The 16,669-nt window shown below is 39.6% G+C and overlaps 3 protein-coding genes across 7 annotated transcripts in view; 1 reads left to right on the top strand and 2 right to left on the bottom strand.

The window, feature by feature from the left end:
• cnksr1 (connector enhancer of kinase suppressor of Ras 1) overlaps positions 1-2,136 on the top strand; it is a 28,363-nt gene extending 26,227 nt beyond the window's left edge. For all 5 annotated transcript variants that reach the window (XM_056768687.1, XM_056768688.1, XM_056768686.1 and 2 more), the window contains 2 exons: positions 61-239; positions 598-2,136. In XM_056768687.1, the coding sequence (XP_056624665.1) occupies positions 61-239; positions 598-927 (509 nt within the window). In that variant the 3' untranslated portion in view covers positions 928-2,136. The remainder of the gene's footprint in view (positions 1-60; positions 240-597) is intronic.
• Positions 2,137-2,489: 353 nt separating this feature from the next.
• cldn23l (claudin 23-like) lies at positions 2,490-5,055 on the bottom strand. Its single transcript, XM_056768375.1, has 2 exons — positions 4,812-5,055; positions 2,490-3,745 (listed from the first exon to the last, which is right to left on the bottom strand). Exon 2 carries the CDS (start codon positions 3,641-3,643, stop codon positions 2,969-2,971), a length of 675 nt encoding a protein of 224 aa, XP_056624353.1. The 5' UTR covers positions 3,644-3,745; positions 4,812-5,055; the 3' UTR covers positions 2,490-2,968.
• Positions 5,056-5,993: 938 nt separating this feature from the next.
• On the bottom strand, positions 5,994-16,362 carry grhl3 (grainyhead-like transcription factor 3). Its single transcript, XM_056767904.1, has 15 exons — positions 16,246-16,362; positions 15,067-15,208; positions 14,918-14,982; positions 14,113-14,344; positions 13,851-13,936; positions 13,597-13,747; positions 13,029-13,140; positions 12,657-12,751; positions 11,665-11,823; positions 10,717-10,789; positions 10,265-10,398; positions 9,484-9,610; positions 9,113-9,198; positions 8,943-9,007; positions 5,994-7,065 (listed from the first exon to the last, which is right to left on the bottom strand). The coding sequence occupies exons 1-15, from the start codon at positions 16,260-16,262 to the stop codon at positions 6,948-6,950; spliced, it is 1,662 nt and encodes a 553-aa protein (XP_056623882.1). The 5' UTR covers positions 16,263-16,362; the 3' UTR covers positions 5,994-6,947.
• Positions 16,363-16,669: the final 307 nt, after the last annotated feature.

Raw genomic sequence — 16,669 nt, 5'->3', positions numbered from 1 at the left:
TGATGTATTTTTTAACAAACTTCCACCTTCCTTATCTCTCTCTCTTTTTCGCACTCTCAGGGAAGGTAGATGAGATGGATGAAATGTTTCATAGCCTGAAGAAAGGAGGAGTGTCTCTGATTGGTCAGAATCAGCCAAAAACTCATGACCAGCTCCGTAAATCCTTCATCAAACGCAACAAGAACCCTGTCATCAATGAGAAAATTCACACGCTCCGTGCCCTCCAGAGTACACTCAAGGTTAGACATTAATTGATTATAAATAATAATCATTTATCAATTATTGATGATATATTATCAATTACTGTAAAATATGCCAGTAAAATATTACACTACCCCAATACGTTATTCATTTACACTAGCTAGGTACAAAATGTGTACACTGGAAACCTTTAGTTAACCTAAAAAAAAGATATATAAGAATTTTAACATGCATAAAATTGTTCTGAAACATTTATCTTGAGATATCTGGGTTGCTGATATGATATTAATTTATTTTGTTTTATTAAACGAGAAAGTAAAGTAGTGTTTTCTACCCAAAATTGGTCAAGCTCAGCTTCGGTTTCAGCATATCTCATTGGCTGTTTATGTTTTACAGGCAAAGGAGGCGGAGCTATTGCTTATTAATAAGATCTTAAAGGATTCTGAGCTCACACCACAAAATTTTCGTGAGTGGAAGCAGTGTAATGAAGAGCTGCTTCAGGACATTGAGAAAGGAAAGAAGGCAATAGCCATGCCCAGTACAGAGACAGTTTCCAGGAGTGACGACGAGGCAAAGGGACTGAACTTTAGTGATGGTGAACAGCTTGTAGATGCTGAAATATCTGATGATGGAGGCTCCGCCCCTAAAGATGCAACCGTGTTTTTGCAGACACACAGCACAGACATGGACAATACAATCCCTATGGAAAACTACTTTTATATATGAAACACGGGGATAAAGTCACCAAAAATAACCATTTACAGAGACTGACACTTTCCCTGAAATTCATCCCACCTGGGACAGAGCATATGTTTTTTGACATAAGTGAATATCATTTAGGGATTTTTAAAACTGCTGTATATGTACTATAAAGTATCACAGAATTTATGATAAAATGCCTTTACCTGAATGAGGAACAAATCAAACTTAGGCACTTGTTAAAGTACATTGATGATAATGATGTGTATAATTTTACATAAGTATCATGAGAATTATATCATTAGAAGAATTATAATAATAGGATGCATATTTGTTTTTAGTTCAGGTTTGAGTACCCTTGAATTGGCTATGCAAAGTCAGAAAAGGTTCTATGAATGCTTTTGGTATGTCAACACCTGAAAGTGTTTCTTTAATAAGATTTTATTTTTTTATTATGAATTAGATATCTGAATGGCAATATATCTCAGCAGCGATAACATAAACTATTCTTCTTGAAAAGTGATACCTCAGTTTGCATGGATGATTGCGTTTGGATTAAATGCTCAGCATTCTGCAGAATGGCCACACAGTGGCGCTATGCTCTTTATACTCGAGGTGCAGCATTTGCTGGCCACCTGCTCATTTCTATTCTCTATTCTCTTTCTATTTGTTTGCTGTGCTGTTCATTCATTTATATAAAAGCAATGATTAATGTAATGTTGCGTTAAAAATTCTGTTGGGAGCTACGTGTGCATCTTTAATGTCTTTCAATGTCTTGGTCTTCTTAAGATGTAAACACATTTCTACACAGAGAAGGCAGAGTGTTACTTTTTTCAGCAATTTTTGGCGCGCAGAAATTTGTGGTTGGTCTCGCGCTATTTTGGATTAACTGAATACCCCAAGTTTTCAATAATTTTGTAACACGTATTTTTGACGTGTAAAGCTATAAAGTAAAAAAATTGTGTTTATATTTTGTAATGATCGTAACGAAAATAGCTGAAGCGGTCTACTGTCGCTATGGTTACCTTCTCAGGCAAACGCGTGTTCAGGACAGCGCGTGTTTCGCTTGTATTTGACGGGTCAGTAGCCTATACAGATTACAGAAATATTATTTTAATTGCTTTATGTATGCCCAAAATTACTTATTCTGAGGTTATCAAATTTTGTTTGACAATATTTAACTGTACAGCAATTGTGCTCTGCTATTAAACAATAAATCCACTATAAACCAATCAATTAATCTGATGTCTGAATCAGTTTTTAAAAGTAACTAAGACCTATATAATACATTTCTTTTTTCCCTCTCTGTCAGACCTGGCATGGATTTTCAAGCTCATAATTGTATGGTGAAGCAAACTATCTCATCTCTGCATAATATGGAAATTTACAGGTAACTCCAAGACATTGGCGTATTTACCCAGACTAACAGTTCAGTGTAAAATTATTTCACAGATAAAGTAAAATAAATTTAAGCAGTCTGGATATTCACATGACTTGAGAGGAAAGCTGAGAATGAGCCTTTGAAACATATATTCAGAAAAAAGACAGAATAGTCAATACTTACATATATTTACAATGCAAAGATCTATCAAGTTTATTATCCATAAATCTTTAGTGAAAGTATGCGTGACCAGTCATAGAGGTAAAGAGCAAAATGCTTTTGAGCCTTGTGGCATAACCATCAGTGTAAAACACCTTTGGAAATATTTTAGAACAGCATTGTCATGATGTACAAGGAAACTCTGTCATAATACAAACCTTTTATAAGAACCCTCTTTACACACATCTTGCTTAAGGGACTGTTACTCATTAAATATTAAGCTAAAACTTTGAGCTATACTGAAAGCATTGTGTATACTGTGACCTGTTGACAATTATGACAAACAATCCTCACCAAACAAAAATGGCAATTGCACACTTACAGTATAATGTCGCCCCCAATTTTTTTTTCAATAGATCTTGTATTTAGGTTTTTTACGTTGACTGCTGTCAATCCAGTACAAGAGCAATCAATACACTGTTCTCCCATTGTACAAAAGAGTCTGTTCTGTTGTTCTATTTGGTTGATCTAACAGTTCACCTCATACATCTCTGCACTATCTTTGAGTCTCTTTTTGGGACAGGTCGGACACTGCATACTTTTAAACCCAAACAACAAAGCTGCACCTCCCAGCACCTGTACCCAAGCACCCACCCACCCAAAGTACAGCGACCCAGCCGGGTGTAGCGTTAGTCTCAGTGTTTTTTGCATGTTGACTTCCAGGGTCTCAGGTGGAGTTAAATCCACCTCGATCCCCAACTTTGAGAGATTCCGTGTGTAGACCCCTAAAGCAGCCAGACTGAGCACGCCCGCTAGCGCCACCAACAGGCCACCGGCTGCCACTACACTCCTGAGAGGGATATCGGTCCAGCAACGAACCCCCACGCTAGCGAGCACGATCCCCGCGCCACACAGGACGAGCGATGACAGCACCATCTCCTGGACCAGTCGAAGCCGAGCATCCTGTTGATATGAGCCCGACACCGGCCAGCATTCTTTAACCTCAGAGTGCACCACCTGCAGACAGCTTTCCCACAATCCATCTGTTCGAAGTAGGAGGAGCTCCTTTGCTCTGCCCCGCCCTGCCCCACCCACCCGCGCCTGCCCCTCCCTCCACTGGGGCGTGATTGCTGCGGTGAACACCAGCACAAGGCCCAAGGGAGCAAACACCACCCCCATCAGCATGGACGCGGGAGTGTGCATTGCGTGGAAGTCCAATTTGATGTGTAGCTGAGCGGACAGTCGCAAAATACTGTCGGGGCTAAAATGAAGCTGAACCAAATAGCTGTTGCCACCACCAAGGACCTGGTGAGGAAAATGAGATTTACATTAGAATAGATGATAAACATACTCGCATTCGGATAAAAGATTCTAGAAGATTCCCACAAATCATAGCACAGATGAAAATTCAGTCTAACGCCCATTTGGCGGACACAGATTTATGGTCTCTGTCGCTGCTGGATTAGTTGTCTGTTAGATCTAAATGAGAGAGAGAGAGTGTACATGCATGTCTTGTTAGCTGATGACTCTCCTTTGAGCTCTAAGACACATCGTCACTCTTGGCAACCAGCACAGTGGAGGTGAATGCCCGTCTGTTGCTAAGAGACAGTAACCTGGACGATTCCACAGCTGCATCTTTTCTGGTACTGGCTCTAGTTCTATCAGCCACAAGTATTTACAGTATGTCTGTGTGCTGTCGCAATCTGATGTTTTTGTAACCTTTGGTAATGCTTAGACGTTTGTCTTGTTGTGTCGTTGGAAATGAAAGTAGTGGGAGGGTGCGCTTGAAATTGTGTACTGGATAGATTTTGAATTAGTCTGAAGGGCATATAATGCGTCGACGGGAAACCAGACGTCTGGGAGACAGAGCAAGCTGATCCTTCACAGAGACAAGTACCAAAAACTACCCTTCTAAGAAATGTCAACACGTTGGTCATTCATTGTAACATTAGAGCAAATTTGCATCTTTCATCACATTCATTTTCAGCCTCTTTCCTGCTCAAGTCACTTTCGTTGCACGGCAACCCAAAAAACAAACACGTTAAGAAAACATACAGTAATGAAAACAACAGACTCCGCCACACCAGCATAATGTGGCTACTCGCATTCCTTCCGTCACCTATAAATGCAACTGAAAGCACCTGACACCTGTTTTCACTCTGCGCTAGTTATGAAATATCCAGAAAAAACAGCATGACGGTATGATCGGAAGAATGATGGTTTTTCTAAAAGGGTAAGCAGATAAAAATTAATTTTGATCTGCTATCATGACAGATCAACAGGATGAACCACTGCAAACTAGGCATTGACCTGCTCTGCTGACCCTGTTTTGAGATCATCACAACGAACAACACAGCTGTCATCCACTCACCTTCTCTTCTCCTCCACAGAAGAACGAGCAGACTGTTGACACACTTGCTCTCTGTTAATTTTGATGGATCTCCGTCCTCTCCCCGATTCTCTTTTCAGCCGTGTGGATGTGCCTTTCCATACACCCCCGTCCTCTAAACAGCGACACACACCAGAGAACAAACAGTAAACCTGACGTGTGCTGACTACAATATGCAGTCTGCTAGCTCAAGGCAGCAAGTGGATCAAAACAGAGGCACGGAAAGATAGACATGGAGATGGAAGGAGAAAAGGAGAGATGAAATTAAAGGGGCAGACTCATAGCATGCATTAGTCAGAGCCATCATCAAAGGTGTTAGTATAGCAGCTGAGATGACGTACGTGAGTTTTCAAGATGACACACATCGAAAATGGAAATCTAATATGGGCTTCTTTGGTGTTCTTTATATTTCTGATATGAAATATGGGAATCAAATGGTTTTACGGAGGAGAATTTATAAGCTGGGTTGAACAATCAACATACTGGTGGTGGTTTATAGGTCACCTCTTGTGAAGAGCGGTAGATTATTTCAGTGAACTCCAACCATGTCTCCTCTCCATCAAATCTGATGACATTTAAGTAGAGCTCACAAATTGATCGTGAAACGGGGTTTTGAAACATTTTTCACATCTGATCACATGGGTTAGCAGGCATCACGTGTCATGTACCAATGTTTCAACATATCCCTGCTGTCCTTCTGAAACCTTGTATCTTTCGAGATGTTTACTTTTTGCCTCAAATCATTATTATTGTCCTTCATATTTATCACTGGGTTGCAATCATACAACTAATAAAAGTAATATAAAATGCTTGTCAAGTTTAACAACCTAGAATTGAATCATTAAAAAAATCATTAAAAAAAGCTTTCCTGTTGTTCAGTGGTAAGAGCATTGCGTTAACAACGCAAGGTTGTCTGTTCGATCTCAGGGTATAGACATATAGGATAATACAATGTAAGTCGCTTTGGATAGAAGTGTCTGCTAAATGCATAAATGTATGTAAATGTAAAAAACACAGTGTTTTTATTTCCTGAAAAACATTGAACCAAGATTTCAGAAGGACAACAACAGGTTTATTTCCCCCTTTCGTCCCCTCTCTTTTATTTTTATATTGATTATATAATGATAATCTTTATAGTGTTGAAAAACAGATTAGACACATTGGTGTTTTGAATTTTCGATTTTATTTGCCTTATAAAAGCAGAGGCAGTAAAAAAGGAAAACACAGCTTTAGTATATCAATATTGAATGACAGCAATACAAAGCATTTGAAATGTACAAATTTGTGAACTGAAGCAACATCCACAAACTGAAAAGTCACCATTAATTATTTTGATGTTTGGGCAAGTTGTTTAAGCAGTGGTTTCTTTGAACGTCCTTGTCTAAAAGTCGAAGGATAAAGGGTCCGGTTGTCCCAGCAACCGTTCTAGCCACACAGATTAGAAATGTGTGTTTTTATATTGAGTGTCAAAGTCTTGGTGAACGAAACAATGACAGATATTCAGCCCTCTAAGGGTGGAAATGTGCGACTTTGAAGTCTGAAACACTCTCGGATGTGTGAAGCATTTCAGATGTGAAACTAACAGGCTGAAAGTAACAGCACCCTGACTGGAAGTGTACTGAAGTAACATGAGGCAAGATTAAAAAACATGCAAAACACCATTGAAGCATAAAGCGATACAACCACCTCACATCGTCTTCTATAAGTGATGGGCCTATCGTAAGCAGCGTAGAGGCAGCATATCAAAGGCAAGTTTATCGTTGAAAAAATAACATATAACTATAAAATCATGTCGACACACACACATAACATTATCATATTTTCGTCTATTTACAATTCATATTTACAGGCACTTAACCTTGTTGATCACAATTGATCAAGTTATAAAATAATTGTAGATAAAATATTTTTTCCAAAAAGTAAAAAAGAGGTAAATGGTGTTTACACCACAAGTATTGGTATGCGTTGAAACTGAAAACGTTAGAACGTGCAGGTAAGTTCTTTTGTTTCCATGACGACGCCTCTGGCACTGCAGAATCTGGCTCTCAGTTGCTTGTGCTTTTGATTGGAGGGGCAGCGAGAAGCTGCCGGCGGGGGCACACATCGTGATGATGTCCTTTATAACTCCATAAGCGTGACCTGGAAGTGGTTGACCATGACTTCGGAAATCTCGATGAGGAAGGCCGAGTGGTTGCTGTAATGCTCGATGATGTTGTCATCCATGTTCACAAAGATCCTGAGGATGTGAAGAAAGAACGTTAGAGATCAAACTCAATTGCTTTCTTTAAATGTATGCATTTTCCAGACAACTTTCCGTGCCGCTAGTACAATGCTCTACCAATGATATACTTATTAAGCCGTTTTACACGATCTCAAGAAGCCAAGTGACAGTGACTGACGCACTCTAAAAAAAATTGTAATCCGCCGACTGCTGAAAGAAAACCTTAAGCATTCCTTCACAACCTTCCTAGCATTCATCATTTCCTACCTGAGGGCAGACCCTGATTTAGAACCGTACAAAAAAAACCCAACAAACCATATCGAAAACATGTTAATCTCATGACTAACGCAAGTACGCACAATTCTCGACTCCACCAGTTATAGTACATCGGCCAGCATTTGAGTCTAACATAGACTGTATGTGCGTGTCTATGACAGACTAACTGCGAGGCTGTGCCAACTCTCCCAGCCCTGAGGGTGGAGGGAGTACGATAGAAGATCAACGCGAAAGAGAGAGAGAATGCGGCTCGACCTGTCCCTATCCTTCAGCCATATCATCATCTAACGGCCTGAGGAAAATTGAGCTCCGAGTTACACAGCTCAAGGCTATAGGATGATTCAGATAATAGAGTTCTGGACATCTTTCTTTAAGCCTGTCTAGGTCAGAGCTCCTCAAACGCTCCAGCAGTAGTGTGAGGTAGCAGGTGACAGATCGTCTGTTTAATCATGACCAAGAGGGACAATTATGTGCTTTACTTTAATGACATTTATTACACAGCTTCTGATTGGTCAATTGCCGCAGCCGAATAATTTTTTTTAATGATTACTAAACCGTCCCTGGGAACCAGTCAGCTAGACTGTGATTTCGTATAATTTTTGTAATCAATATGTAATGTTCACTTAATTTACAAATTTTGTTAGAAATGCAATCGAGTAATTGTTATTATTTCATTCTATAAGTCACATTGTGGTAAGTTATCCAGGCCAATTATACCCATACATGTTCTGATACAGATGAGTTGACAGCCAAGCACGAATGTCTACACAAAGTCACGGGTGATCACCAAGCAAAGAGATAAATTTGTCTTTCTCATTCAACTGCACGTCATGTCTCTTACAAAAACAGACGCGATGCTGCCTTCCTATCAGTGTCCTGATCTCTTCTGTTCTGTTCCTATTTGACCTTTATAAACCGCAAATAACATACACAGCTAAGATGACTCAACCCATGTTGAAATCTTACTGTCTTCCTCCTTTTGTTTAGCTTTTTATTCACCCTGTTTTTAAAGGGGAGCAGCAATCATCGCATTCCAAACACTACAGATCTCCAGTCAAGCCGGTCTGTCGACTTTTCTTCCAGGCAACTTGTTGAGATGGAGCTCAGATTATAAGAAAAGGGTTTAACAGTCGTTGGTCTCTTGAAAGAGGACATTTCAACATCCCTCTCAGCTCATGACTTCATCACAAAGAAAGTTTTCAAGAAGACACCGGACGAAGTCATAACGACAACTTAAAACGTTAAGTGTTTCTTAATGCAACAAACCGCTTGACGCCAAAGAGACAGAACATACAGAACACTTGGGATAGTTCATAAAAAAAAGAAAATTATGCCATCATTTATTCACTCTCTTTTCATTAGAAACCTGAATGAGTCTCTTTCTTCTGAAGAACACAAATGAAGATATTTTGGGAAGAAAGTTGGTAAACGAACAACAGTTATACCCAATGATTGCATTGTTTGGTTACCAAAATTCTTCAAAATATCTTCTTACAAGGGGTGAGTAATTCACCATTTTCATTTTTGGGTGAACTATCCCCTTAAGATCAAAATCAAAGTGGTCTCTCAAAGGTATCTTTGAGTTTGCCGTGAAACATCATCAATATATCACTCACCCTCTTTTGCATTTCTTGAAGATTTTCCCAATGGTGTCTTCTTGCATACCGTACTTTTCTGAAATCTGATAAGACAAAAGTGACATGAGTCAAGACTCATATACGATTCTTCTCAAGGTTTGAGGTGCGGTCTTCACAAATATGTGTAACGGAAAGAGAAGAAAACTTACCGCTTCTCTCAGGCCCTTAAGGGTTGGCGTGTTTAACATTAGGGCATCAAACACTTCCTCCGTTTCTCGCCTTACATACAGCAGAACTACAAAAACAAAGAATTCATCATCAAAATAGTTTAGAAACAGCAATTGTTGGTCGAAATATATATTATAACATATTATTTGTTTAAAAAACAATTTTATTAGTTTATTGGTTTGGTTTCTCCTGCCACACCATAGGACATATGGGCGGGTATATTGTCAACTACCTAAAAATGTTTTTGTTTAATGTTTGTTGTGTTGTTTGTATGGTTATAAGTGAATGTAGGTACGTATAAGTGTAAAAAAAAATGTAGTAAATTCCTCCCTCCAAAAACAACACATCATACCTCTCTGTTGCTCATCTCGACGTAGTTTTTTGCTTGGTGGGGAACTGGTTTTATCTGCGCTGTCCGTGTAGCAGTTGCCACGTTTCAATGAGTTCCTGTCAGCCTCCTCCACATTAACAGGGGGCACCTGTACAGTCACAAACAGATAAGATCAACATTTAAAAACACGTAATAAAAATTCTGCATCATTCCCTGGCTTCTGCGTGATGATAACCTTGATAGCGTCATTACCATAGGGACGGTATTTTCTCTGAACCTGCCTCCCCACTGTTGGGTTGCAGCTATATGTAAAAATGTCAAGCCACTGACAATATTATGAAATGATAACAGGTGCGAAACGCACAGACACACGGACTGTGGGAAAAAGGCCTGTCTCGACAGCATCCATTCCTCTTCCTCTCACAGTGTAAACATGTCTGAAAAGGATGTCTTTAACACCAGCAGAATAAAAGCGCGTGTGTACGCGTGTGTGTTTAAGATCCCACGGGTTAATCCCGGCGTCAGTCATCGTGGTCGTCCCCCTTTCTCGGGTGAGTTTCGTTTGTCATGTAAACTCAGCAGCGCACCAGTTAGCATGTCTGATCTCGAGATCACTTTCGCTCTTTCTTTTTTCCAGGCCCACTTTTTTCCCACCACATTTTTTCCCACACTTTCCCTCTCTCGCTCCTGTACTCGATGCCCTTGGGGTGTTGGTGAACATGACTCAACAATGCTGCGGTAAGCCGCATATCCAGGGATGTAGGGAAGAGCGTGTGTGTGTGCAAAAGAGTGGAGGACGTACCAGGCCGCAGCGCTGCATGGTGCTGAACTGCATCTCAGGGATGAATAAAACAGGTTGTGTGACGCGATCATCCAGAGTCTTGAAAAATGTGCAGTCCTTTCCAACCGAACTGGAGACCAAAGCCTGTTTAGAAGCTGAGGAGAGCAAAACAGGGTTAACATAAAATGCATGGATATTTATTTTATAGCATGAATGCTGTTCTTAGATTTTCAATGTTGCGGTTGTACGCCTCGTTGACACAAAAAATATCATTTATCCTTAACACACACATATAAATAGTAAATTTAACAATCTAAAATTATTTTTGAGCTGTTTAATGGTTTCAAATGAAGAGTTCTTAGGAATTGGAACTCTACTTTGCATAAGGAAACTAAGATATATATTTATTTGGTTTGCATTGGTGCTAAAAAGTGAACATCTTGGGCTTTAATTATGTAACTGTTGACACATACTATTATCTGCAGTAGTCTTGGTTCTCCTCTTGGATCTCTTCCTCTCCTCGTCTCTCATCTTCCTCTCTGCTCCCTGCAAACAGAACATTGAAACGTTTAGAATCTGAAACAAGTCATAAGTGAATCATCTTGACACATTTTTCTGGAACTAATAATTCCATGCTGAAACGCTAATATATAACGATCCTGTAAACAACCCCGTATCAGTTCATCTCTCAATCCAATGCCAGATGTGTGGTATGCATTCACTCCATCTAGAAAAACCACAGAAATGCTGTGATGTACTCGGTTCACCTGCTGCTGCTAAACCAGTCAAACATGTGTTCAATCAGACCATCCCATCACGCATTTCCCCCCACACGCTGTCAAAACAGCTAATTGCTATGGCCACCATGAAAAACGCAAACTGCCTTTAAGGAGATGAGTGAGATAGAGCAGTCTGGTGTTTATCTCATCTGCTAAACAAAGATTTCAATAGGAATCAGATGATCCAGACAGAGGAAGGGAGGGAAGGACACAGAAAGAGATAGAAAGATAGATAAAAACAAGCAACCACGCAAACCGAAAGCGATCAGAGAAAGCTTTCCTGTAGCTCAGTGGTAAGAGCATTGCGTCAACAATGCAAGGTTGTGGGTTCGATCCCAGGGGATTGCATATAACTAAGTATAAATGTATAGGTTAAAGCAATGTAAGTCGCTTTGGATGAAAGTGTCTGCCAAATGCATAAATGTAAATGCAAAATGTAAATCAGCGGCCAACAGTCAGTGTTAGGTTTGTTTCAAAGCTTCATGGTGAGCCAAACAAGCTACATCACGCTGATAATGAAACATATTCTTTGAATGCCTGTATGAGACTTTTCACGCTACCATGAGATTCGCTTTTGATTGTGAATGATTGGGATGTCAGACCTGCACAGTTAAGATGTTATAATATTGGACAACGACTCACCTTATCGCAGAAGATCTTGACCTGACAAACAGCTCTGTGAATGAGCTGGTTGTTCCCTGAGCTGTAATCGTAAGTGTCGATCTGCAGATTCAGAGGAAGGCCTTTAACCCCCTTTTGGGAGGAGAAATCAGTGCTCAGAGAATTGATGCCGATGTGCACCTGTAAATCATATTAACACGCATATTTTAATCACATGAAATCCATCCGAGTGGTTTTATCACAACATGAGATTTAATAAAGCAAAGTAAAACATGCACGGTTGGAACATGTACAGGCCTGTCATTTATACACTGCTTTAAAAGTCTCTTTACGTCATAACAAAAGGAAGGGTCAGGGATGAGACACATTAGATGTGTCATGCAAAGATGGCGTGAATAATAATTTTGAATTATTTCAAAAGGAAAGGAGTGGCCATAAGGAGGACTGGATGGCAAGAACGGACACGTTTGCATATGGACAAAACCAAAATAATTATCTGTGAAATAATTATAGATAAACTAACTGAATAATTGGGTGAACAGGTGATAAATCGCTATTCTCCAAAAATTCATCCTAGTTCCTTATTGCAGGGAATAAAATTGGCACTTAAATTGGCTGTACATTAGGAATTAGAGGAATAAAGGTTGGAGCAAAGTTTAATACGTTTTTTTATCAAAAGAAAGATGTACATTGGCTTTCTTTCCAAAGAAAGAAAACGTTTCCCCATAACGTTCTCTCTTTTATTTATTTCGCTGCTCCACCTGCTGCGAGTTTCGTTGTCCCACCCATCATTGCCCCAGGGGCATGCTGAAGTTTGCCCTTCTTCCTCGCTTTACTCCCTCCCTCCCTCTCTCCCTTTCTTATTCTCTTTTTATTCCCTATGATGACAGGTGCCTGAGGAGGAGGTCACATACCGCAGATACCTCCGCTTGACACTCCTCTAAATGAGCCTTTCAACTCATCGTTTAACAAAAACAGGTGACAGGTGGATCTGTGTATGTATGCGCTCGTACCTTCGCCTCCTCATTGGTGTTCCAGATGAAGGACAGTGCGTTGAAAGCAACCTCCTCCACATTACTAATTCCACTGAAGACTTCCTTGTAGTCGGCTAGAGTTGATAAAAACAAGTGTTAAAATAACCGGATTATACAAAAAGCTCAGATCAACCACAAACAATAAAAAATCTATGCAAACTTGTTAATAACAGTAGTATATACATTTATTACTGCAATAAAGTAATAATAATCACTCTTTCAAAATGATGAATTTAAGTCTTGTTTTAATTTTGTAAATTATTTAGGGGAAATTTTAGATAAATCATTTTATAAATAATCTAAATATTTCATAAATCATTTCTGAAAAGATTTTGACTGTTTGGTACACACCAATATCTATGACCCTTTGTTTAGCGGTTGGCTGTCGTGCGTGCCAGTGGTTCCAGTATTTCAGTTGCATCTCAGGACTCTTGTCATTCTCAAACACAGCCATGATCACCGTCTGAGAGAGAGAGATAGAGAGAGAGAGAGAGAAATAGAGGAAGTAAAAAAAAAGCATTATTAGAACCTGTCACCTTGTGTTGTGTTAGAGAGTGGAGACTCCCTTAAGGACAAATGCTTGCGTTTACCAAGTGAAGTCATATGTCACCATCCTAATACCCCTTTCTCTCTGCTTTGTCAATAACCATAGCCGTGTGCTTTGCTTTTAAACAATAGTGCCTATCTGTCACACCTTCTTCACCATCTCCAAAGGTTAAGAGCCTTATAATCTGCAGGGGCTGAGTTGCGGGTGGATTTGCATGCATGTCCTGAAGCATCATGGTTAGCAAGCACAAAAATAATCACGGTAAACTACAAAGCCACTTCAAACTAACCCTCAGTAATCTATGGAATGACTTCTTGGAAGAAAACAAGTTAGCATGTCTTAGATTTCATAATATGCCTTTTTGGAACTTACTTTTACTTTGCTGCATGACACTCCCGCAGTGCTGTCCACTCCCTGCAGAGTAATGGGGTAAAACTGACCCTTGTTGAGGTAAACCATGGGTATTTCTGTGGTCTTGTGATGGGAAGCTTGCGGGGAACCAAGAACGAACTGGAAATCATTCCTGTGAACAAGGAATGTTTTTTTTGAGTTGGAGTGTATTTTGGGGAAAGAATACAATGAAAGAGTAAAGTAGAAAGTTTCATTAGGAAGGTTGACAGTCTCACCTGTATCTCTCTGGAGGGGAGTTAGAATAGGAATCTGAATATACAGGGCTTGTCTGTCCCGCAAAGGGAGTGCTGAAGGCGAGCGACTGAACAGAAAACAAACAGATCAAGTGTCAAATAAACTTATGATTATTTTATTGGAGAAAGCAAATATTTTAGGCTTTAAATGTGGTTACACTACAAATTCAAGATATATTATCAGGTCAGAAAATGCTTGAATATTTTTCAAAATTTTCTATCAGAGCGAAAATACTCTGCAAACCTCTTGGTTAGCATCCGCGTACGCCTGATCAGAGTGCCACGGTTTTTGCGCTGAGAGCAGGATTGAGTCGAAGATGTTGTTGATGACTTGCTTATCATAGTTCTCGCCCGAGTAGCTGTCAGTTCCCGGCAGCGCTTGCTTTGATTGACTAATAGAAATGTTATCAGAAAGCAGCTTCATGATTTGAGCGTTCTCCAGCGTAGCCAGTTCAGGAGGAGAGCTGTTCGGCGTCCTAAGAGAGCAAAAATCAGTTTTTACTGGTACTCAATCACATATTCTAAGTAGGTAGTAGCCACCTAAACAACGATCACAAAAAAGTGTCAAAGTCAATAAAAGCTTTGCTCAATCTCGGCATTGTTTATGGAGCTTTCTCTTTATGAAAAGCAAAACCAAACACTCTGGGCGGGAGCTGTTTGCAGACTAATGCTTATTTCTTTCACTGTTTGAGTTTCTCGTCAAGGTTTGACATGGGACAGACCGACGAGCTCTATTTTTCACTTGCACAAAAGGGTGCCGTGTAGTGACTCAGTCTTTTTTGGGATGGGTTGATGAAGAGGATTAACAGTTGAACCAGCTCTGACCTCAAATATTCATAGGCTAAATAACCCAACCTTCCAAAACACTGAAACCATAAAGAGGAAATATAGCAACAATAGCTTTTTACACCTAAACGACACGGCGCTACAGTGAATACATTCATCTCATTCATCTACTCTTCTCCCTCTTTTCCATTCTTCAAGTTGGTTATTATGCTTGCTTACTCTATAAAGCGTTCTGAATCGTAAAATAATAAGTTCAGACATACCTCTCCATGCCTTTATACATGCTGCTTTCACGAGCACACGGTGTCATCTTAACATCCTTTGGCGTCTGTAAATAAATTCGTAAACAAAATCAAATGATGAGGAAAAAAATCAAACAACTACAGGACGCAGAATTGTTTTTTTTTGTTACCTTGCATGTCTCGTAGAGGTTGTTAAGGGCTTCTTCAGTTTTACTTCTGCTGAGGTCGTCCATGTAAGGCCACGAGTCCATGATGTAATTCTCCGACTGTCGCAGATAGCTGAAACTCTCGTTCTGTTGTACCATGAGAGCCCTTGAGGGAGAAAGCGGGCTGGTTTTAACACAGATGAAACATCACACATTCTCAACAAGCATGCATGATTCTGAGTGGAGCAATATTGAGATGTATGGCAATGGTAATCCCAAGACTTTCAGCTGCCGAACCACAGACTTGAATCATGTCAAGGCGCAAGATTTGACGATCTTCATTTAACCTTCAGACAAATAATTCCTATAGCCTATCATGAATATCCACTCTACTATTAAACGTTCAGAAGCAAAGCCACACTGAAGAAACGTAATTTCAATTTAACAAAAGCATAGCAACCGAAAGAGAAGGATTTGGAGAGGATCACAAACTCCTCAAACAGGGAGAGGATGGATTTGTTTTTGGGTCTTTGCCCAACTACTGGGATTAGAACTGTGGTGGTCTGCTGTGGTAAGCTAAAGTGCAAACAGAGCTGTTTAGGCACCTGTGCCCACATCAGGTGAAAGTTTACGGAGCATCTATTATCCCCATAAAATCTTCCTCAGTCTAGACTTTAAAATCTTGGCAAACTTAAAGTGTTTCTTTTGCAACTCAGACGAAATTTAAAACAACTCAAAGTCACTGATTTCTTTTAGCCTATTAAACATTCTTATTATGCAGTTTTAGACACCTGTATGTTTGACATAGAGCCCAAAAAGATTTGCCTTTCCTTCTGTGTTTTGCACTTGGACCCCTGGGATACTAGAATGTCCATGTCTATGAGAGTTTGTGCATTCATTTTTTTCTTATCAGCAGAAAATAAAACAACATAGACCAGTGAAACTCCAGGACATCTTACAAACATTATTTTCCTGAGACGGCAGAATCCAACTGGATGGAAAATTTGAATTGTACAATAATGGCTTATTTCAGAATTTCTAGCCAGTTGCATATTAAATGCAAAAATTTAAACAAATAAATGAATCCATTATTCTTTAAATTAAAATCTTCCATTTTAGTAGGTATAACACATGCTTTTATAAACAGTAAATCCTGAAAGCTTTATAAATATATAAAATCTAATAAAAACCCATGATACTTACTCAATCTCTTTGGTCATGACTCCTCTGACAGGCAATGGAGGTTAAATCCTTAGTTTGCAACCTCTCTGTTCTCTCTCTCTGTGTGTATGTGTTTATATCCTGATGATTGAAGTGGTATGATTTGTAACTACATAGCCCGTACTATTTATCTACCTAGCAGGTTGGCTTCTCCTCACTGATTGGCTGAGAGCCTAAGACAGGTGTGAGATAGTACAGGTGTATCCTCCCTTTAACTCTTTCAGTGTTGGAGAGAAACTTGCATTTGTTTGAGTGTGTTTTGGGTTGGGGGGTGGACATGTCATGGTAGATAATTTGCATCTCATAAAAGCCTGAGAGTGGCCGGCCATAGGTGTGAAATGCATCTTATTTGGTATCAGAAACCAAAGGTGCAGGTGAAAGAGAAAGGTTTTAACATGCAAATCAA

The sequence above is a fragment of the Triplophysa dalaica genome, chromosome 15 (assembly GCF_015846415.1).
Source record: "Triplophysa dalaica isolate WHDGS20190420 chromosome 15, ASM1584641v1, whole genome shotgun sequence".
NCBI classification, from domain to species: domain Eukaryota; kingdom Metazoa; phylum Chordata; class Actinopteri; order Cypriniformes; family Nemacheilidae; genus Triplophysa; species Triplophysa dalaica.
Note: the sequence above shows the minus strand (reverse complement) of the source record. Positions and strands in the feature narration are given on the sequence as shown.